Below are 23,576 nucleotides of genomic sequence, written 5' to 3'. Positions count from 1 at the left end.
CAAAGCATGCTTTGTAAAGCTAGCTTTTTTTTTACAAGAGACACTCAGCCCTCATGCATAGAAATGAGGGAAGCAAGCTAGAGGGAGAAAGAGTGGGGTGCTTTTCCCTTTTCATAGATTAGCATGGGCCTAATCTCATTAAAGTGCCCAGCAGTGAACATGCCGTCCACTCCACCCAGCCCTCTAATCAGCCTGAGACACACAGCTCATCTCAGATGGACCAGGACTGGCCTACCAGCTGGCCGCTCACAATCAGACCCAGCCCTCATTCATACAAGGAAGTACTGAGCAACTGAAAGGCAGGAGGAACATGAAAGCATGTGGCCATGGGTGTGGAAACTGAGACCCTGGCCAGGTAGGGGAGGCTTTGTAATTATAGAGCTGTTAGGGATAGGGTTGTTAACTGGAGAGGTTGGTGGGGGGAATTGGCTAATTGCCAGAAGAATTAGACCCCCCCTCCCAACCTTATCCCAACAATTATTACCTTGACTGCATTAACTGTGCAAACAGGTGCACTCAAACAAGACTAGAAACAGGTTGAGGTAATCCGAGACTACCCTGAGGAGCACACACAATAACACACTCATACTCACACATGACCATACACCCACACACTCACAACTGTGCCCAGAGTCCAAAACCAGTTTCCCTTGTATTTTAATCTTATCTATGTCTAATATTATTGTTATGACTTGTGTAGCAACTGTTCCTGTTCCTCCTGGAGGAGCAGCGAGGAGACACTGGAGCTCAGCAGGGCTTCATCAGCGCAGAGCAGCTGCTTCTGGAGCTGAAGGCTGGGGGAATCCATCTGGAGCAGGAGGCAGCCATCAGACTGGAGCTGCAGCACATTCCCCCCCTGGACCTGCTGGACTTCCTGGCCTACCTGCCGCTCTTCATGCTCATTCACAAGTCGGTCATCTCCAACCCTCTTGATGACTCCAACAATCTCTGACCTCTGTCACTGCACTGTCTGCCCCGTGTGGCTCAGGTATCAGCATTACTGCCACTACAATTATCAGTCCTGTAGTCTTGTGTGAAAAGGTGATACACAAGAAACAGAAAAGCTTAGATTAAAGGGAGTGAATTAGGTACTGTAATCATTTTTTACCCTTGGGGAAAGTTATTAATCATGATCTATAAGGCCTGATCACACCAGCATTTAAAATGGCAAAACTTTTGCGGCAATTTCAACTCATTCCAATGGGGTCGCCACGATCAGCAGATTACACTTGCAGGGGCGAAGTAATGCCGCGTTCACGTCATATTATTTCAACCGCAATTACGAGCAGTAGAGTGGGGAAAAACCGCTTGTGTCAGCCTCCAACATGTAATTTGAAGTCGGAGATACTGGGAATTTCTGACACCGACGATATCTCCCACTTGTGATGAAAAGCACTAATATTAACACTAATACAATCGATTCAGCTAATATAAAAGGAGCTATACACTGTTTTTATCTGGCTTCACTTGGTAACGAACTGCTACAAATACATGTCAAAAGAAGCTCATTTAGGCTGTTTATCTGGTGCGACTACAAGGTTAGAAATGGGGCTAACCACCTTGGAAAGATACGTTAATACTCCCGAGCTGGAATAAAAAGGTGTTCTTCCTGTTCTTCTGCCGATGTTGCATGACTGCAGTATAAATCTGCGTGACCCGCCAGTCTGCGCCATTGCCATTTTGGCTCTCACAGGGTGGATGTTTCAGGTAACATAACCTATACAAAATTATATAGTCATCTTGTGACGTATAGCGTTGCCTTTGGAAATATTGCTACGTTATTACTGTAGGTAGTTAGCCGGGCATGCTAATGTTAGCAGTATACCTTAGAACAGACAAAAACACAGTTTAATCCTTTACTCACACTTTTGCTCTTGTGTTAAGCCTGGTGTGTCTAGTAACCGTTGCCAAGCTATGATTGGACAATCGTTGGGTTTTTTTTTGCAGGGTTTAGCGAGCACTCAGTTGACTTTCTTTCTACGAGATTTGCATTTTGATACACCACCAATTATCGATTGTATTAAACAAAATTGGTCTTAACAAAGAATAATTTCATGTACAAAGATGACTTATACATCCAGATAAAAGAGACAGCCATGGGCAGCACTGTGGCCCCAAATTATGCCTCTGTGTCATCTCTATGGTTTCTGTTGATATTTCGTAGATCTGTAAAGTGCTGTCTATGGTCCTGAAATGTTCTGCAGCAGTGGATGGTGATAATTGTTTCCACTGTAAAAACTCTTGCTCCCACACAACTATTATATTGGTTGCATTGGATAAAAACTCTCAAACGCCTTCTACAAACTTTCCCCGACACGCTGCTTCGGGGGCAGGGTTCGTGTACTTTTTCTGATGCAACAACTGCTTATTGTTCTGGAATAAAAAACAATATTTAAGCAAAGGTAGCCGCTCAGACTGTTGTCCTCTTCTATCCAACTTAATCAACACTGATGAATGATATTCAATAAGATATTCAACTAATATAGTTTGAGCCATTGTTTTGGCTCAGCTTTGCCAATTAGATATGGCCACACTCTCCTGCGGTTCATACACGCTTGACAGACCGCCACAGAGGAAAACGTAATGAGCTCTGACAAGCAGCAAACCAGGATTGTTAGATCGGGGACGTCCTGTAAGCAGCATGTGTCATCAAGTAAAACCCCCAAAAAAAGACAAGAGAAAACTGTCATTCTACAACCTAATGTTTAACCTGCTTTTAAAAATACTTCATACTAAATATAGATGTATTTAATTTTGCCGTAAAAAACACTTTGAATTTACTTTGATGTCAAATAAATATTATTATCGGTGTTTGTCTTCAGTATCCTCCTCTACCTTTGCCTTTTCTTCCCTCAGCTACAGTGTGTTCCTTATTTTACTGTGACATTTTAGGAACCTTAACAGGCTATTTGTGTGTATTACAATCTGGCGCTAAAAGGATAATTAATTCCTTTAGGATGACTTGCCTTTGTCCAAAGTCTTCAAAAAACATTATCCAAATAGTTTTGTTTGGGGTTAAGAACCAACTTTGTATTTATTTGAACAATTTCTTCACAGCTACAAACTGTTAAATTGTATTGCTAAATTGCTTAAGGGGGTTTCTACAGTGTTGCGAGTCCGTGGGAAGCAGAGATCACAGTTACAGTTTTATACTCAGCACCTGGACAAGAAAGATGTGCAGGTGTTTGAACACTGTTTGGGAGGAAGAAACCCCCAATAAAATCTCTCCCAGGTTGCCCCAAAACCAGCAGCCTCAGTTTAGACAATACTTTCGGCTACATCAGAATCTCCTACACAGCTGGAGTAAAAATGTTTCTATATGTTGCTGTATAGGCATATGGATGCAAACAAAAATGTACCTTGTAATATTTTTAGCCACACAACAGAGGAATACTGATTTGACAAAATAGAAATTATGATTTGATAATATATATCCACATATTTGTGTTTAGGAGAAAAATCAACACACAAGTAAGATTATAAAGATGCTGATCTTTATAGTTATTGTCACAATAACTTAACAACTATGGTAGTCTGCACAAGACATGTTGGAGTCACTCCAAACGGCAGTGGTTCAAATGCAAACTTGGCCAAAACTACTAAGAACATACCATTGAACAATAACATAAAGCCATCCCATCTATCAAAGGGGTATGGTAAAGGAGTACTTAGGCCCATCTGATAGGGCTGTGGGGGTACGTTGGACAGAACCACTGGGAACCACTGCTCTAAGGGATTTGTCCAGTGTGTATTCAGTAAGCATGTCAACGACGTAGGAAGGAGCTAAGCCATTCATAGATTTAAAAACAATAAGAAGTAAGAAGAGGCCCAATTTACTGCTGTTTTTACACATATTCCTGATGAATTCCTGGAAAAATAAGATTTAGCTGTTGTCTAGTAGTTTATGAATGAAAAGGCCTGTCAATCATTTTGGGAATGATAGCAGGTTACAATCCTGTGTTTGTTTGGAGGTGGGGTCGACCCTTTAATAAATGGGTTGACTTTTTTTACTTTCACTCCCAAAGATTTTGAGAACAGTTTGAACAATAGCAGACTTTTATTAATAAGGCTTTTGGAAATCATCTAGCGGTGAAATTGCAGTTTGCAACCATTTGAATAGCGCTTATCTCACCCTCCACTTCCAAGCAAGTAGGAGAAATGCGGAAGGCCCTATCTAGAGCCAGTGTTTGGTTTCTCAAACAATGGCGGTGCAACATGGTGACCTCCATGGAAGGGGACCCACTCCCCCTGTAGATAAGATTTTCAGGCGATTATACACTAATGAAAACACACTTGTGAATATTATGTTCCATTTCTGCCAATAGATCCTCCTGAACATTACACACTGGTCCTTTAATACATGATAATAAACTGCTGTCAAATCAGGCTAAACTTCTGTGAACACTTCATGACTCAGACTCAAACATTTTATCCCTGTAATGATGTCTGTTGCTGTATTATTATATGACTGAGGAGACAATAATAATGAAAATAAAAACCTAAATTAAATAGTAATTATTACAACTACTAGTTTTTTCTTACTGCTTTCTTGTGAGTAACAGTGAAGTTGCAGCCCCGTTCATTTTTCAAAGGACCCTCCCCCCCCTCCCCTCAGGGCCCCCTGGTGGCATCTTGCACAATAACCTGAACACACCACGAGGGTTTGCAGTATGTTTCAAGTTTTGAATAAAATATTTTATTCTTTTGTTAAATGAAGAGAGTCAAATGTGTGAATTTCTTAATTTTTGTGATTTCTCTAAGTTATTAATTATCATTACGGGGAAAAAAGCTTTAAAAACAAGAGCAGCCAAAGTAACTTAGCCTCACACACGCACACACACACACTGGGCTTCTTTTTTTTTTTCCTTCCCAGGTGGTGATTGTTGTGTGTTCAGCGGCATGCTGCTGTCAGGAGGCACACGCCATCAGCCAATTCAGCTCTGTGTCTCCACTCGACCACCCTACAAACCCCATTCACTCATTAAACCAGACACGCGTCCGGCTGCAGCCTCCGCTCTACCTGTCAAACTTAGTTTTGCAGAAACACATGCTCTACCTCAGAATCCATTGGTGGTCGCCAAAGTGTAATCACCCCACTGACATTCCTTCCATCTGCTCATTTAAAAGATAAATGTTGTCATTATTTATTTTTCTCAAAGTTTCACTTGATTTGGGAAGGTAGAATGCAAAAAACTTCCATCCAAAGGCAGGAACATTGATGCTTTCTGTCCGTTTGTGTGCAGGAACATTATGGATGGTGAATTCACTTAAAACTAGTTTTCATTTTTTATGCAAGAAACAGTTAACGCACCGTTTAATGCTGCTACAGCCTCTCTTCAAGGCGCGCAGTCCTGTGAGGACAATGCGTTTTAACTCAACCGAAAGAATATATTCGTTTTCTTAAAATGATCATTATGTTTGTTTACTTTAAGATTCCTTTCTTAAGAGAAACAAACAGCACTTCATCAGTGCTTGTGTGTTACAGCTGCTGATTTTGTAGGACTTTAAAATTGCATAACTGTGCACGCTTTGAAGTAAACAGAGAAGGCTTCAATTTTACGCACTTGTGACACCAGATTTACTTTTTGCGCTTGCGCAAAATGGATCAGTCCTGTTGTAGATACTGTCAGATATTACAAAAGAGATTGGATATTGTTGGACATTTAGGACTTGGCGGAGGGATCTGTGACTAAAGACTTTAATGAGCCATTATGTTCTGAATTTCAAAATATAATATATCGTGCGTAAAATGTGCGTAAAAGAGGGGTTTCTTTTTCATTTTTGTCCCCACAGTGCAGTATGCATCTTATCGTCTTCTATCTGCATCATTCCCTTTCTCCAATTAACCACATGTTGACAACTGAAACCAAAAGTTCCCTCCCGCCTTAAAATACACCCAGAACATGAGACATGGAAAAAAATTCAGTAGCAAATCATTTTATTCTTAGACTAGAGTGTAGAAAATATGGTTATAAGACTTTTTTCGACATCTGTTTATGTGAAGACAATATAGAGCTAGCAGTATAAAGAGACAATGCATGGCCATTGCGCTCTGTTTGGACAATAGCTGCATAAGTTTTGATCATTGTGAACTTCATGACATAATGTAATAACATGGTTTTGCTATTAAATAAGACACATTGGTGCTAGAATAAAACGCCGGAGTGTCAAACTCCTTCTGGAAACCTCATGAACAGAAGAGCCAGAGAGTAATAGACTACACGTCTACATAGGCAGGAGGTATAGAAGCAACTTCGCAATATATAGACAAAATATATACAAAAGGATGTGTACAAAACATCTATAAATCTCTTACATACAAAAATATCTTAATATATTTCAAAAAAGAGTTTGATATAGAATTTCATAGAATAAATCCGCAACTTGGAAGCATTTTCTGAATTAAAACGTCTGAGAGGTTTACCAAAGGGTTGGTGTTCTGTGATTGGACTTAGCATAGTTGAAGAGCGACGTATTAAATAATGTTTTTAATGTGCTGCTGAAGAGCATGAATTCACTTTAGGGTTGTTGGGTTTTTTTTTGTTTATCATGGGCAAATGCACAGAAGCTGGGATTCCCACGCTGTCAGGAGACCCGTCTTCCTTTAATCCTTTGGCGCTGATCTCTGGCCTGATTTTCCCCAAGTTTTAGGACGTTAAGGCCGTGTCTGTCTGTCTGTCGGTCTGGGAGGACCGGGCGTTACGGACGCAGGACCAAAACGCGTATGCAGTGCGTCTTGTTCTTGAGGAAACCCAGCCTCCTCCGGGACCATCCCAAGCGCACTACAACAGTAAATTGAGTTGATCCATATTTCTGTGAAAAGAGACAGAAAAGAAAGGTTAAGCCACTGCTCAGGATGTTTATCATGAATGTTTATCTATAAAAGTGTCTGATATTAACTTGGATATCATTAAGTCTGTTCTCACCTCATATAGATGCTCAGAACCAGTTGGTGAAGTCTAGCAGTTCCTGCTCTTCTGGGCTGAGGGGATCGTATGAGCCCTCGTCGGATGAGTAGGATGACACCGGTGAACCTGCCATGGAGTTCATGTCAGCGGAGTATCCCTGCGACATGGTTGGCGACAGGACGCCGGACTGAAATGCCGCGCTTACCGCGTCGTGTTCGTCCAGTAGCTGCTGCAGGGCGCGGATGTACTCCACGGCTGAGCGCAGCGTCTCCACTTTGCTCATCTTCTTGTTGGCGGCGCCGTTGGGAACGTGCTCCCGCAGAGTGGCGAAGCCGTTGTTGACCAGTTTCACCCGGTTGCGTTCCCTCTCGTTTCTCCGGGCCACTGCGTGCGGCTGCTGCTGCGGAAGACTGTAGCCGAAACCCGCGAAATTCAGCCTCCGCTTGCACCGAAGCAGCTCCGGAGAGGAAGAGCGCTGCCTCTTGAGCTGCTTGGACACCGACTTCCCGCTGCTCTGGCTGCTGCCGCTGGGGCTCAGCTGGATGCTCTGCGCCGCCGCGGCGGAAAAAAAACAAGCGGACGGCATCAGCTGCTGCTGGCTGACGTTAATTTCCATCTTGGCTGTGAGGTCCATTCCCAGTAAGAATCACAAACTTATAAAGATTCACCAAGTCTCGAGGCGGTGCGTCCCGCTCGTGCCGTTCACGTGGTGTGGGAGCTTGACGCGCACTTGTTTCAGTGGGGGCAGTCCGCTGGGCTGCTGCCTCGCGCGCTCCTCAAAGCTGCTCTGAGTCCTCGAGGAAAGACGCCACTGCTTTTCAATCCGTTTGGATGGGGGACTGGCCACGCCCTCCGGTCGCGTGGATTCACCTTGAGCTCCTGCCCTGGTGCCGGTGCGTTGCGCGCGCCGGACGCGTGCCACTTGAAGCACTAAACAAACAGTCAGTGGTGAGTTTTCTTTTCTTTCTATCTATCACGGGTGTCTGTTAGGTGTGCGGCAGAGCAGAGACACAGAGGAGTCCCGTTTAGGACAAAGTGCTCACAACAGTCTCGGCACCATATGAACAGGAAAACTAAAGCACGTCAGTGACACACTGTTTGTGTTTTTTTAATGAGTAAAAAAAATCAGTTGGTTTTGCAACTTTTATTGGGATATATTTCCTAGTTTTGTCATTATTTTGGAGACTAAACATGAAGACAAACGCTCACATTTGGCCAAGTATCAGCCCAATATATTCTTATATTATTATACACGCTGTCTTGAAAATGAATGCCTCATGAACTTTAAGTTAAGATGGGTGTACGGACTTTCCCCTTGTGTTTCACTGAACTGACACAGAGATGGAAATGGGTTCAGAAAATACGTCTCGTTTCAACAGGTGACATCAAAACTATCACAGTCATAGGTGTATTTTCAAATCGAGTCTAGTTATGAAAGTGAAAAAAATGGGAGTGTTTCAGAGTTTGTGTTTTGAAGAACAGATAATGAATTGTTCTGTTTAATTAAACCCCCTCCAAATCTCCAGAGTAAAAGGAAAAGAAACGATCGATGCAAATAAGAACTAAAACATCTGTTATTCCTTCATCTTTTGACTTTTCTTCACAGCTCTGGACCAAACTGTGGTGCTGAAAGACAGCTCACCTCGCTGCGAACCATCCAGATTTACAACATCCATAACTCCTCAGGCTGGAGTCCATCTGAGAGCTCCGCATGTAAATCAGTTGCTCGCTGGCGTTTCAACTCAAACACAGTCTAGTTTTATTGTTAACATTACAGACGCGTCTGAATGCCGCTCATTTGGGGGACCATTGTGCACCAGAGGCCGAATTTTCCACTTTGATTAGAGCAGATCATCAGCCTCGCACAGGCGGAACGAAGGGGCGCAAATCTGCAGAGGGGCCCTAAGAAGCTGTTGGGAGGAGGCTTTGTGTATGATTTGATACACCCGGTATGGTTACAGTAGCGTGGACGCGGTGAGTTCTGTCGATTATTGTCGCTTTGAAAAGTGCAGAATAATGAAACACGTCTTTCAGCACGGAAAAAAACCAAGACAACACAGTAACACCCTCTCTGTTTGTGTGTGTTTGCGCGTGCGTGTGCAAAAAATGAGAATCAGGATTGTTTTTCAGTTTGTGCGTAATTTTTAAGCTTTTGCGCATGAAGTTCTTCTGTGTCCGTGTTTGTGTGCCTTTCCATGTGTGCGCACAGTTAATTTCTGTGTGTGTGCAGATAACCTCTCTCCACCCCACACACACACACACACACACACACACCCCACCCCCTCTTCTCAGTTTCTTTATTTCTGTGCGCGTGCGTCTGTGCATGCGCGCCCTGAAGAGGGGATTGTAATAAATTGTACATTTTTTCTGCGTTGGTAGTGGCATTCAAAATCAAGCTTGCATTGAGGAACCCCCAGCCCAGCCGCCCCACCCAGACACACACACACACACACACACACACATACACCACCAATACTTTCTTTTCTTTCCCTCCCCCTTATTCTCTCTCTCTCCCCTTTTTTTTAGGCCCAGCAAGAGAGTTTAAAAAAGAAGCGTGGTTTCTATTCAGCCTCCCCCTGCACCCCTTCGCCATAGCCAGGCTTTCTGAAACCTATCCATGCCCTGTCAGTGTGCTTCCAGAGTCCAATTAGCGCTTTGTAAGGACTTTCTCTCTCCCTCTGCTGCTGCTGGTCTTCCAGAGGCTGGGAGGGCGCTCATTTTCTTGAGGGGCTTTCCAGTCATAGTCGAGTGTAATAATTTATACGACATCTGGGCGCCCGAGTTCCCTTTTTAACCACTTTATGTATTTTTCTCTTCTTCTTTCTTTATTGAGTTCGCTATGTTGAGACAATAAAACAAAAACTCCTAAGCACCCATATCATCCATACCATCTTTGTGTGTGATGTGAGGGATAATCTAATCTGTTTGTCATTAAAAACAGTTTTTCTAACAACGTTTTGTTGTCTTTCAGCAGGTGCAATGGATAAATGTTTAGCTTTGCAGCATTATTTTAAAGCAATTACTCTTTTTATCTAACAAACAAAATAAGCATGTGCAAAAACGTACTTTCATGAATACTGTAGCAAAGGTTAATAATACTGGTTTAATTAATCTGCAGCACATTTTGTATATAAAACATTAGATTTTCTAAAAATGATGCACAAACTTGAGTTCAAGATATGAACATTTCAGCACACATGGACTCTACAAACATGGGGGGAGACGTTCAGAGGCTTGGTGAGAAATGCATTATGTCCACCCTCTTATCTTAGGGACAAGAATTATACTAAAAGTTACAGTAGCTTTTTATTAGTTTTTCACACTATTCATACAGAGGGGCACAAGCATGCTGTATGTTTATAGCCTACAACTTACTGACATATAAATGCAAAATAAGAAGAAAAGAAAGTGAGAAGAAATAAATGGAGGACAAGAGAGGGGGGAAAAACTAAATAAAACATACAATCCGCCCACCCCGTTACAATGAGCCTTATGACATTTTTTTTAACAATTCCTGTAATGGACTGTATTCCTGCAATTCTGCCTCCTCTGTGATATTTGTGTAAACACCTCCTCCCTCTTGCCTGTGTGTAGTTTTCTTTAATTGAACAGCGCCCTCTAGAGGACAACAGTGGCACCTAACACAACTTTTTCCGTTTTTACAAACCTGCAATACCAAACAATCATAGTAGAAATATGGGATTAGGGATTAAAGAAACAAATAAAACAAAAAGATTCAGCAGTTCAGACAATTATCTTGTACAAATTACATATATTCTTATATACAGTCTTAAAGGCTTTGGAGATGGAGTGCTGAATGGTTTTAATGTACTGGTGCATTTCCTTTATGAAAAAAAGGTTTTCTGTTATAAAATGTATTTAATTTAAGATAATACAAAAATATATAAGATATAATACTGTTTTTTTCTGAACTGCAGAAATCATAAAAACCAAACAGAACATATTTCTATAGCAGTGGAAAATGAACAGAAATGTTTTAATGAATATATTTGGCAGTATCTTTAAAAAATATATATGTAGAAGGACAATATGAGGACAGCTGTTAGGTTGTTTCACTATAACGTTCACAGAAAGAGTGATTAATATCAATGTCATTTCTTGTTTTTTAAGAGTAGGGTAAGTAAGATTTTTGCTTGCAAAAAATGGATAGCATCCATGGAAAAGTCTGAAACATCTTCAAGTATCTTGAAGACAAAATCTGAACTTTGAGATAAGCCTTCCCCAGTAATGGATTACACAAGAAATTGGTTGATATAATTTTCCTGCTATGGTGCCATTCAAATACAAACAACAAAGAGGAATAATTGATGGGAGTAAAAATAAAAGTATGTATATGTGTTTTGGTGCATTTACACTCGTCCACGGCTAGATATCACCATTTCATCCCCTATTAATATAAAACGACGGTGCCAATCCAACTTTATTATTTCCCAGTTGTTAAATATCTTTTTTTTTACATGTATATCAGCCATACACATTCACAGGAAATCATGTAATAACACCTGACCACCAAAAATAGAAGAACCGTGGTAAGGTTTGCGAAATAGATAGTTGTTTTGTTTTGTTTTTTTGTTTTTTTAAATATTTATTTCAAAACCATACAGGCTTATTAAACATTCAATATTTCAAGTGGAGCAGGTCGAACAATTGAACAAAAATGAAACCAAGAACAAAGAAAGCCATAATTACAGAGTTACAGGGTTCAAAGAAAGAGTATCCAAATTATTACATAGCCAAAGTGCATTCTTAGATTTACAAAAATTCAAAGACTCTTTTAAAGATGACATATCATAAATAAAAACATTAATTGCGAAATAGATTAGATTAGTTTGATCACTACTGAGCTTCCGTACTTTCTAATATCACGTGCTTTTGTTTACTAGGAAAAAGCGCGTGTGTCAACTGAGCTATCAACAATACAGCTATTTATCCATAAAATATATATATAAACACAGGCTTTAACATAATTCAACAAAGAGGCATTTTATAAAACAGTTAGGTAATAAAGATGCGATCTTATATCGCGATGTTTTGGAGAGGCTAACGTTAATTTTGACTCTTTAGCCTGAGAGCTAACATTTGCTAAGCTAGCTGTCAACTCACGAACTATCTTTGCTCTAACAAATGATAAGAGCAGCTGCCCAAATGTTCAAGATAACTTAGCGGTTATAAAATATAGTTAACTAACGTTAGTAGCTATGCGGTCCTTGAACTACGTTCAGCGTGTCGGCTTGGATTTTACAGGAACTCTGTTTCCGCATGCTATCTGTCTGGGAGATGCAGACAACGACTCGGTAATTAAGATAAATTAACTTATTTTTAAAGTTAGGGTTAATCTGTTCGCAGCTGATTATGTCTGAAGAAGATGTAATGTCACAGCTGTACTCAATGTATTGTTTTGGGAGCATTAATTCATTGTGCATGCAGTTTTTCTTGATACCTGATGCAATGAGGGGATGTGCATACCTTACTTTGTGGCTTCTCTTCCATAATCCTCCATTTTTTAGCAGCCAGAAGATAAATTAGTGAAAGAAAGCATGTAAAAGCAAACTATCAGGAGCTAAACCATGATTAAAATAACTTTTCAAATTATTTTTCACCGCGGTTAAATAGTGGTGGTTGCACACACACACAAAACATTTGTTCCATACAAAGTACATGTGCTGTCTTTCTCTGTTCACTGTAGCTGAACGAGCTGGTTGTGGGGGACACCAGTGGAAAGCTGCTTGTGTACAAGAATGATGACTCCAAACCCTGGATCACAAGAACCTGTGTGGGCATGGTCAGTACAGAAACCAGAAAACTAGGGGAAACGCTCATGATTTCATAGAGTGAATTTGATTCTCTCGCTCATATAATGTATCTTGGTTTGCCAGCTGACCTGTGTTGCAGTTGGAGACGTCTGCAACAAAGGAAGGGTAAGTTATAAAATGATAAATGAGCTGCAGCAGTGTCATGAATATTTTGGTGGTGATGTTCCCAACATTGTGTGTGTCTTGTGTTTTTTTTTTTTCCTGTTTGACAGAACTTTGTGGTGGCTGTTGGTGCAGAGGGCTGGTTCCACCTCTTTGACCTGACAGCTGCCACTGCAAGTAAAGCAGATTCATCCAGTCAGCATGAATCCATGTCCTCTGATGACCAGAAGCCCCTCTTCACCCAACATATTCCTGCCAACACCAAAGTCATCCTTATTAGTGATATCGGTAAATCCTGGCTTTACTTTCTTGTATGTTATGCATGCATCGTGTGCATTGTGCTTTTGAATTTGACCACAGTTTGTGCATACCTGTACTGTAGATGGTGATGGCCGCAGTGAGCTGGTGGTGGGCTACACAGACCGAGTGGTGCGAGCTTTCCGCTGGGAGGAGCCGTCTGACAGTTCAGACCTGGGATCTGGACAGCTGGTTCTGCTGAAGAAATGGCTTCTGGAGGGGCAGGTACACTTCGCTTCAGCACTCACTGTTAGTGGAAGTGATCACAGTATTCAGCAGTAGCCTACATTAATTATTATCTCAACATATGTTAACTGAAAATATGAGGTGTGTATCTTAAAGGGGCTTCATAGAGTTTGGTTTTATACTGGCACACATAGTACATGTGGTACAGTCAGGGCACTTAATGATGGTATGATCTTATCATGCTTTCATTCTATCTTTCTATTTATGTTGTATTATGAAGAATTCTACGCTGTACTCACAAACTAACTAAATGAATTATCCATTTTTTTGTTTTAGGTAGAGTTTGATCTCATGTAATGCATAACAGAACACAGTTATTTGCTTCAAACTAGAACCAAAACAGTTAGTTGGTTAAGCGATTAGTCAGTCCCAAAATTTTATCAACAATTTTGATAGTCAATTAATTGTCAAAAGTAATTTATCAAGCAATAAAACCAAAAATTTGCTTTTCTGATTTGAGGAGTTGCTTGGATTTGGATTGTAAATTCAATATCTTTGGGTCTTGGACTGTTGATCAGACAAAACAATCAATTTGAAGACGTCACCCTGGACTTTACTATTGTGACATTTTATAGACTAAACTATTAATTAGTTAATCTAAAAAATAGTCCACAGATTAATTGATAATGAAATAAATTATTAGTTGCACCCCTACTTTGAACATCATTGATTATTTTACATGTATTTTAAATACATTTACCATATTGTGACATATTTATCAATAAAGGAGAATATTCTTATTAATACTGTGAACATTATTTTCACACATTGCACATATTCTTCATATAGTGAGCAATTTCACATTCTTTAGTCAATATTTTGCATATTCCTTCCTCTTGGTTTTAAACACTGTACAGCTCTTTTCATTTTAAAAACAGAACATTCTTGACTTTTGCAGTACTTTTTTTTGTTTTACTATGCTCATTGGGACTGTTATGCACCAAAATACCAAGGCAAATTCCTCGTAATTGAAAACCTACTTGGCAATAAACCGATTTCTGATTCTGAAAATTATTTCAACTACAGTATATTGCCCAGCCCTACTGGATAGTTATGAACATTAAGTGGTTTTTCATGTGCAACACTGAGCAATAAAGTTGTCCTGTACCCTGAAATGTAAGCTTATTATCTTATTAGTCTGAACCCCAATGTGTAATGAAGATGCCTGTGGTGCAGGTGGACAGTTTGTCAGTGAACCCGGGTCCAGAGGGTTTACCAGAGCTGATGGTGTCTCAGCCAGGCTGTGGCTACGCTATCCTGCTGTGTTCCTGGACACAACAGGACTCCACCAGCTCTGGAGAAGAGGCTCCTGCCACCCCTGGGAGGTAGACACTGTTATAAACAAAAGTTATAGACATAAGAAACTGTGATTGGTTACATTAAATGTGCTTTGATTTCTTTGCTCACAGTGAGGGACCTTCCAGAGATGTAGTTCTCCATCTGACCACTGGGCGGATACACAACAAGAATGTGTCCACTCATCTAATTGGCAGCATAAGCAAAGGTATGCCAGTTACTCATCTGTATTTTTCTTTACTCTTTATATAAACAACTCAGAACTTATATCTTGTGAAAAAGGGGTGTAATGATAGATGATCTCTGTTTTTCAACAGGCTCAAAAGAGGAATCTTCTAAATGTGGGCTGTTTGCTCTCTGTACGTTAGATGGTAAGTCATGAATTTTAAACACATTTACAAACACATCTTTTTAATCTTTATATTAGTATATTTTGTTAAGGGTGCTTTCACACCTGACCTGTTTGGTTCGGTTCAAATTAACTCTGGTGCGTTTGCACATGTAGTTTGGTTCGTTTGGGCTGATATGAAAGTTGTCAATATAACTCTGGCATAGATTAAACAACATGACAGAGACTGGCTGATAAGGAGAGTCTTTTATGCTTCCAAGCGAACTCTGACGCTGCTTGTTTGTGGTGTGAAAGCAAAACAGACCAACCCCAGGATTTTATGATAGCAGATATTTCATTTTAGCATGAATTCAAAAGCTAAACTACTATTAAACCCATCTGCTGATTGTCAACTGTTAAGAAATTGATTTACCAATCCTTATAAGTGATAACCATGGTAACATAAGTGCAGAGATTTTCCGTTGTCAATCAAAAAGTGAAAAGGAGTGAATCCAGATGTGTGTTGAGCTTGTGTCCTTCTCCGTGTACTTTAACAGTTCCCCAATAAAAATATAGTGAAACAAGTGATCAGAGGGGACCACACAGTAACTATCCCTGTCATATTACAGTACAAAAGGCCTCTTTTTGTCCTGTTTCTATCTGTTCGTCACTATTTATGATATACGGTGCAGTTGCACCAACAATGCTCATAATCAGTTATTTTTCCATGAGCTTTTTGTGACACCAGAGAAGATATATAAACACATAATGCACAGTAATGTGCTGCATAATTTGTCATTTGTCATGTTTACTCCTCTTGTAAAAAGCCAGCATGAACACAAACTGGACCAGAACTAAACACAATGTATAATTTTTTTTTTTTTTTTTTTGTCCAGATTTGCAAGCACCCTTATCTAATCAGTCAACACAAAGTATTTGCATAGCAAGTTAAAAGGCAAATTACTAAGTACCACATGTCTTGTGATCCACTTGTTGTATTTGGAGTAGTAGTAATACCATAAGAACCAGAGTGGAAAATGCTTCGGCATGCATTGGTGGCTGTTAGCCAATGTAGAGGATCCTCCTGGCAGCAGCAGATAACTGGCAAACAGAGCAGCTGGAGAGTCCATCAATATTTAAAGTAGAGAGGATCCAGTGGGATTATCATCACTGAAGGCTTACGGCTGCCAACATTTTACACTCACAATCTCCCTCTTGTTGGCACCCTGATGAGCCCATATAGAGGTTAGAGGTTAGAGAGGTTATAGGTAATGTTACTCGAGTAACATTAAGAGAAACTATTACTGGCTGTATTTCAGTTCTGTTCATCATTTCAGGGATTGTTTGTACAGTTTGGAAGAAGCATTGATTTTCTCACCTTGTTGGCAAGAAGATGTTTACAGTTTGGCTTGAACTCAGGGTTGAATTCATTCTGGTGTGCCCTTTTGTCAGAATCATTTTGCTTCCTTATAATAGATTAGTAGCTTTTCATTGTTGTTGTTTTCCTTTTGATAAAAGGTCAGCCACACATGGACACAAAAATGTGTCAAAGGAGCCATTAAAAACTTTTCAGAATCAGTGTTTGCCAGAAAGCACTTTTTAAGAGTATTTCTTGTGATTTGTTGATGTATTCTTTATTTCTAATAGCAGTAGCATATTAAAACACCTAGAACTGTACTTTAATAGCATTACTCTTTTTGCCTTCAAATGTTACAGGTACCCTGAAACTGATGGACAGCTCAGAGCAGCTGTTGTGGTCTGTCCAGGTGGATCATCAGCTCTTTGCGCTGCAGAAGCTTGATGTTACTGTGAGTTTGTGTGTATTTATGTAGGGCTAAATTAATGATTATTTTCATTTTGAGCAGACATTTTTTTATAATGAACATTTTAATGGGTCTGTTGATTAGTTTTCCAATGAATCGTCTAGATATATAGATAGATATATATTATTGTTTCCGGCAATTTGTTTTGAGAGTCATGGTGAGGATGTGTTTGCTTCCAGGGAGACGGCAGAGAGGAGGTGGTAGCGTGCGCCTGGGATGGTCAAACCTACATCATTGACCACAATCGGACAGTAGTGCGGTTCCAGTTCGATGAGAACGTCAACGCCTTCTGTGCGGGTGAGGGACCTCATACTTGACCTCAAATGATCTTACATATCAGGTCAGATTATTCTCCTGTATGCTTACCTCTTGTACTTTGGAGCAAAGGTTCCCAGCCTTTTCTGCGCTGTGTATCATATTTCTATTGATAATGACAATACAGGTTCACATACATGTTCACTATAAGTTTAGGTTCAGGTGTGACTCTCTGTTTATCCTCCTGGGCGAGCACAAAACCAAAACTAGAAGCTTAAAGCGCCTACAATCGATATTTTTATAATAACAATGTATCAAATACACCTGGTAGAGCATGCGCCCCATGTACTAGGCTGAGTTTTTACTGCAGCGGCTCGGGTTCGAATCCAGCTCATGGCCCTTTGCTGCATGTCATCCCCCCCGTCTCTCTCCCACATTTCCTGTCTCTCTTCAGATGTTCCTATCAAACATAGTCAAAAAGCCCCCCAAAAAAATTATCTTAAAAAAAACAATGTATCAAATGACAGTGTGAAAACAATGTGACACTAGTCAGGTTTCCATCCAAATGTAGCACAAATTATAACTGGGTTTTCAGAAAATTGGCAAAAGAAAATGCGAATTTCTGCACGTTTCCATCCACCACTGTTATGCAAGTTAGGAGTTGGTTCATCAGTGAAATAAAGCTCTAAAAACCCACTGTACACTACCTGCTCAGCACCAAACAGCAGACAGACACAGTTAGAGACTAGCTGGTGAACATAGTGGAGCAGCTAAAGAGCCAGATATTTCCCTCAGGAGTTGGTAGAAACCAAAAACAGAGCTGAAAGAGTGAATATTGGACTTACATTCATCAAGTGACACAAACACAACTCCAAATGAATGATAATGTTGCTCTGTAATTGCTGGATGTGTAAATAAGCAACTGTTTGCTAACAAGTTCGCTTAACTTAAAAGTTGATGATATGTCAAGGTTGTGTTCACAACTTGTTTCTGCTGCTGTGGCCAAAAAATTGCAGTTATTGCAGGTTTAACTTTGTTTCCTCTGGACAGCATTTAATAACTGTTACTTATTAAATAGGGTTGGAAAACCTCTGCTTTGGATGGTGCAAGTAAATACATGGCTACATTTTCAAACATCTCATGACACCAGTAGGTGGCAATGTTGAGCTTTGGGTTCACCCTACTTTCTCCGTCTGCCCTTTCAAATCCTTCTGCAGTGTTTGAACAAGCCACAGTGTATTTGAGGGAGCTAATATGGCATGTACAGTAGTAAGTTGATTAGAGAAAGAGACAAGAGACTTTGTTTGATCTGATTCCATTGTGTGTGTGTGTGTGTGTGTGTGTGTGTGTGTGTGTGTATTTGTACTTGTACTTGCTACATAGTGTGGACTAAAACACGTTTTTCACCTACAGAGTGAGGACATTTTGGCCGGTCCTCACAACTTCAAAGGGCTATTTGAAGGTTAAGACTTAGGTTAGGTTAGAATTAGGTTAAGGTTAGGGGAAGGGGCTAGGGAATACGTTGTCAGTGATGGTCCTCACAAAGATAGAAGTACAAGGATGTTAGGAAGGTGTGTGTGTGTGTGTGTGTGTGTGTGTGTGTGAAAACAGTCAACCCCTCCCTCTACCCTCTGCCTGCTCTGTGTGATCATTAAGGCAGATTAGATTGGTTTCTCTGTTTGTGTGGATGCTTGCTCTGCTGCAGAGATACATATTGGTAGCCAGGCAGCAGAGGATTGCTGATGTGTTCATTGGGATTCACATAACACACTATATGACAGCACTGCCCACCACATATTGAGTAAAAACTGCCTGTAATATATGTATGTTGAATGTTATTTATGTTTTGTGTGTGTGGTTGCAGGTCAGTATACATGTAAGGAGGGTAAGAACAGCCCCTGTCTGGTGTATGTGAGCTTCAGTCACAGAATCTACGTCTACTGGAAGGTGGAGCTGGAGCGCATGGAGTCCACTAACATGTTACGGGTCCTGGAGGAGAAACCTGAGTTTAAGAGCCACCTGAAGGTGCTGGGAGTCGGTAAGTACACCAGCAACTCAGAGTTGGTAATTAGGAAGCTGATTCAGTCCAGTTTAGAGCATCCTCAATCAAATTCAAACTGACGTCTCCTCTGTTTGTTGTTGTAATTGGACAAGAAATCAACTGTGACTATTTGTAGTCACCTTGTTTACCATCCAGTTAAAATTCAGACTCTGACCTGAATATTAATGGTGAGAAAAGTGTAAAATAATTCCCACATGACAGATTTTACTGCCAACAAGATACTGCTTGCTGGCAAGTTTAATGGGCCTCATTCAAGAACAACTCTTTGGTTTATGACCAAATACCTGAAAGACTAGCCTCAACTGTGTTTAGTCCTAATTAACAAATGTTAGCATGCTAACACACTAAACTAAGATGGTGAACATGGTAAACTTTATACCTGCTGAACATCAGCATGCTAGGATTGTCATTGTGAGCATGTTAGCATGCTGATGTTAGCATTTAGCTCAAAGCACAGCCTCACAGAGCGGCTAGCATGGCTGTAGTCTCTCTTGTTAATCATCTAACCTCATGTCAAACCGTTCCGTCTTAATTTCTGTGACAGTACAGTGCTGCTCTCGTGACACATCATTAGCAGCTATATTCATATTTTCGAATTGTTTCAGGTCCCCTTACACATTGACTCTGCTGAACATGTTGTGTTTTCGTCTGCTGATTTCCAACAGCAAGACTTAAAGCTCTGCAGTGTGAAATTTGTATTTTTCTTCTCTTGGAGACATTTTTGTGAATGAAACTTGCTTTTATATAGCAATTTAGGGGCATGAATTATGCTAATGATCACATCTCACAAACACGCACCTCCTCATGAACAGGTGGTGTTCATCATGTTGACAAGCGATTTACAACATGTTTGTGCAGTTAAGAGAGTTTAGTGAATCTGACTTAGGACAAAACAAGGCTCACAGAAAAATGTAAGAGAGGTTTGGGATAAAAACCCCCATTGTCTGTCAGTGAGGAAACTTATCCAGGAAGTCCCAAATCTAATGTTTCTGTTTCTAAATCCAAACGTATATAAATCCGTAGCATGTCTGTCAACTGGGCTGTAAAGACTGAAGTATTTTTAGAGAGGCTGCAATCCACAAGCACACAGACCACAGATACTGCTCTCTGACTCTTTTCTTTCTCTTTTTTCCCTTGTCTCTGGGAAAATTGTGTCTCTACTGTCCAGGGTCTTTCCAATCACAGTCCTTAACTAAGTCAATAACTTGGTTAATCATTGTGAATGCACACAATGGTTATTTGGTTCCTGTTAATTTCCTTTTGTTAGAACATTAATCTCGCCTCTGTCCTTGTGCATTTTCAGCCTCATTGCATGTCGTATATAAAATGTTTTTACAGGAGAGAAGAAATCTGATTAAATTACAAATTAGTCCGTGCTTTTCAGTCTGCACGGATGAGCTAGTTAACCGCTTCATGTCAGAAAAGCTCTGTTAAATGAGTGCAAACCTATTTAGTGAGAAAAAATTATGACAACACACAAACACATGATTAGCAGGACTTGCTGGAGCATTACAACTGCAGATGAAAATGCAGGTTCCAGCTGATTTTTTTTCTGTAGCCTGGTGGTGTTGTTAGCGTAGCTTCCTGCTGCCTGTGTTAATAATTCAACCTCTGGGCCTGTTGTGTTTCTTTTGAATGTGATTCTGCAGGCTTGTTACCTAATCCAGTGTGGAAAATGTCTGATGTAGCCTATGGGCAAGGAAATAGAGAGGAGGAGAGCAAGAGTGCAGTAAAAAAAATAAATAAAAGAGAGACAACTGAGGAAAAACAAAAGTGTGAAAATATGTCTGATATGCAGAGTGTGGAGAAGGGGATATTTGGCTGTATGTATGTTTTTGTCCACATGAGAACACACATGTGAAGTCTCTGGCAACTAAAGTGCCATCAAAAATTGCTTGAGGTGCATTTCATTTCATATGCAGTTTTACGAAAACATATAGCCATTAAATACACAGAACGGCAAACATTCACAAAATTAAAAAAGGAAATTGAAGAAAGGAAAGCTGTGTTTGCTGCCTCGCCCCGACCTCCTAGAAATGTCAGCAGCAGCTCTCAGGCTCTTCCCTGCTGTTCATTCACTTTAATAACCGCCCTTTAGCTGAAGGGTGATTATGAAGAGTCCATCAGTTCTCCATCACAACGTGGGAAGGTTTCTAAATATACGCAGTTCCTCCTATGTGGTCGGTGGTTTTAATTTGTGATTGAGGAGTTCAATAATCAGCTAGTTTTTCGAATAGAATAGAGCGTCTCGGGACAAGTTATAGCGTTGGGCAGTGCAAGGTAAGGAATACCACAATGTAAAATTACTCTGCTACAAGTTAAAGTCTTGCATTAAAAGTGTTACTTAAGTAAAAGTACTATCAGTAAGTATTACCATCAAAATGTACTTAAAGTATTAAAAGTAAAAGTACTTATAAGGTGAAGAACAGGGATGGAGGACAAACGGTCATTTCTGGATGAAAGTAGCATCTTCTGTCTTCTTGTTGCCGCCATATTAACAACATATATTTAGGTAAGACAGTTCAACCTGTCAAACAATACAGCACAGTTGAACGTGGGCACAGTCATGCTAAACATTTTGTATAAGCTGGCTTGGAAATCTATGGCTGCAAATGTGCACTGTACCAAAATCTGCACGATACAGTGCAACAATTATGCTTTACTGTTGTCTGGGGAGAGGGAGGATGTAGTTGGACTTAGTATGTAGTTGGCAAAACAACGAAAGGAACTACTTGTTGCCTGTATATTAAGTCTCTGAAATGTTTTAGAGTGCTACCAGCTAGGAGCAAAAGTATGAATTCACAAATAAGTATAGGGAGAGCACTTAAAAATGCTTTTCTTACATTTTTCTATATATTAAATCATTGTGTGTGTGTGTGTGTGTGTGTGTGTGTGTGTGTGTGTGTGTGTCATGTTATTATATTCCGGTGGGGACTTTAACCTGAATGCACACTAACCAATGGGGACTTGTGTCATCGTGGGGACAAAAATTGAAGTCCCCATTGGTAGAGACTGCTTTTTGAGGGTTAACACTTGGTTTTAGGGTAGAGGTTACAGTTAGGTTAGGTTAGGGTTAGGGTTAGGCACTTAGTTGTGATGGTTAAGGTTAGGGTAAGGGGCTAGGGAAAGCATTATATCAATGACTGTCCCCCACAGGGATAGTGAAACAAACGTGTGTGTGTGTGTGTGTTTCGAGCAAGGCAGAGCTTTAAACTTCCATGTGTGTAAGTGGACTGTTGTCAATGGTTTAATAAAAAGACTTAAGAGTCTTCAGCCATGCTAGCAGCTCTGTGAACCTGTACGTAGGCACATGCTCACAATGACAATGCTAACATGCTGATGCTAAGCAGGTATTATGTTCACCATCTTAGTTTAGCCTGTTAGCATGCTAACATTTTCACCAAACACAAAGTACAGCTGAGACTGATGGGAATCTCATCAAAATACATTTTTGACCTGGTCACCAAAGTTTTCAGAATTTAACTTGAGGGGGGGCGTGAATGTCTGTACCAACATTTCTATCCCTAGAGCTGCCAGCGTGGCTGAAAAGAAAAATGTATAGAAAATTTGTGAGTGCTCACCCTATACTTATATTTGTATATATTTTGACTTCCTACCAAAGAAGTTTGAACTGTTAAGAAAGTCCTCATCATGTTTATCTGCTCACACACTGAGTGTCCCATGTCAGTGGTCATTGCCACATTTGTGTTTTCCCTCCACAGATACTGAGGACCCAGCAGCAGTGAGAGCCCTGGTGGCAAATGTTCTCTACAATGATTGACTTAGACATCAACACACTGCTGTCTCTGTTTTCCCCCCTGACTGTAAATACTCTGTTAATAAACACTGAATGTCCGTCTCCTGTGCTGCCGGTCTTGTTATTTGTGTTCCCCGCAGATAGACGTTTCAGGTTCAGGTTTCTGATCTGCTCGCCTCGCTTGCTGTAATCTTAGATGTACACAATGCCTCTGTCATTGATTGGTATTCTGTCCGCCCAGGTTGCTTTTCACACGGCTCAGAGATGATGAAAGCATGAGGCACAATGCAGGGGAAATGCTATACTGTTTAACCTACCGTTTTCACCCGGTGAGTGTGTGAATTTGTGAGTGAGGAGGATCAGCAGAGGCATTATGCCGCTGTCAGTCAACGCTGACAAGCTGATGAAAAGGGCTCTCCGATCAAACATAGTGAGTGCCTTTGTCCTTTTCATCTCCTTTAGTCTCTTCTTTTATATAGTGTATCATCTCAAAGACATAAAGCGCTACACATATTACATAATACAACATTTGTTACATGATGAGATTTACATGGCAGCAAGACGGCAGTGTTGTTTGTCAAAGTGCCTGCAGGGCGCGACGATTGGAAGTATTTGGGGAATCACCCACTGTTCCCAATGGGAGGATCCTATAACCACCTATGTACACT

At 40.5% G+C, this 23,576-nt stretch overlaps 3 protein-coding genes across 10 annotated transcripts in view; 2 read left to right on the top strand and 1 right to left on the bottom strand.

Moving 5' to 3' along the window:
* The window catches only part of LOC122871396, a 67,432-nt gene extending 61,055 nt beyond the window's left edge, over positions 1-6,377 (top strand). For 6 of the 7 annotated variants that reach the window (XM_044186471.1, XM_044186470.1, XM_044186469.1 and 3 more), the window contains exon 15: positions 701-4,515. In XM_044186471.1, coding sequence (XP_044042406.1) covers positions 701-952 — 252 coding nt within the window. In that variant the 3' untranslated portion in view covers positions 953-4,515. Of the gene's footprint in view, positions 1-700; positions 4,516-4,873 lie in introns of those variants that run through there. The other variant, XM_044186467.1, reaches the window with a different exon arrangement.
* On the bottom strand, positions 5,922-7,692 carry ascl1a (achaete-scute family bHLH transcription factor 1a). The gene is made up of 2 exons (XM_044186476.1): positions 6,927-7,692; positions 5,922-6,813 (listed from the first exon to the last, which is right to left on the bottom strand). Exon 1 carries the CDS (start codon positions 7,540-7,542, stop codon positions 6,940-6,942), a length of 603 nt encoding a protein of 200 aa, XP_044042411.1. The 5' UTR covers positions 7,543-7,692; the 3' UTR covers positions 5,922-6,813; positions 6,927-6,939.
* A 4,088-nt stretch (positions 7,693-11,780) lies between these two features.
* Positions 11,781-23,010, top strand: itfg2 (integrin alpha FG-GAP repeat containing 2). 2 transcript variants are annotated; one of them, XM_044186474.1, is made up of 12 exons: positions 11,782-12,223; positions 12,616-12,711; positions 12,806-12,847; positions 12,955-13,132; positions 13,227-13,366; positions 14,564-14,712; positions 14,797-14,891; positions 15,001-15,054; positions 16,728-16,819; positions 17,014-17,131; positions 18,954-19,127; positions 22,874-23,010. In XM_044186474.1, the coding sequence occupies exons 1-12, from the start codon at positions 12,128-12,130 to the stop codon at positions 22,930-22,932; spliced, it is 1,293 nt and encodes a 430-aa protein (XP_044042409.1). In that variant the 5' UTR covers positions 11,782-12,127; the 3' UTR covers positions 22,933-23,010. The 2 variants fall into 2 exon arrangements, with proteins under 2 accessions (XP_044042410.1, XP_044042409.1); XM_044186475.1 differs by lacking the exon at positions 22,874-23,010 and having other exon boundaries at positions 11,781-12,223; positions 17,014-17,174; positions 18,954-19,089.
* Positions 23,011-23,576: the final 566 nt, after the last annotated feature.

This window comes from Siniperca chuatsi, linkage group LG23 (assembly GCF_020085105.1).
Source record: "Siniperca chuatsi isolate FFG_IHB_CAS linkage group LG23, ASM2008510v1, whole genome shotgun sequence".
NCBI lineage: Eukaryota > Metazoa > Chordata > Actinopteri > Centrarchiformes > Sinipercidae > Siniperca > Siniperca chuatsi.
The sequence above is the reverse complement of the archived record's forward strand: the minus strand, read 5'-3'. Positions and strand labels throughout refer to the sequence as shown.

Excerpts from the sequence above, each read along its gene's own strand:
- itfg2 (XM_044186474.1), top strand. The coding sequence starts at position 12,128 with ATGCGGTCCTTGAACTACGTTCAGCGTGTCGGCTTGGATTTTACAGGA. Across the intron at positions 12,848-12,954 it reads ACGTCTGCAACAAAGGAAGG|AACTTTGTGGTGGCTGTTGG; the intron begins GTAAGTTATAAA and ends CCTGTTTGACAG. Across the intron at positions 15,055-16,727 it reads TGCTCTCTGTACGTTAGATG|GTACCCTGAAACTGATGGAC; the intron begins GTAAGTCATGAA and ends CAAATGTTACAG.
- ascl1a (XM_044186476.1), bottom strand. The coding sequence starts at position 7,542 with ATGGACCTCACAGCCAAGATGGAAATTAACGTCAGCCAGCAGCAGCTG.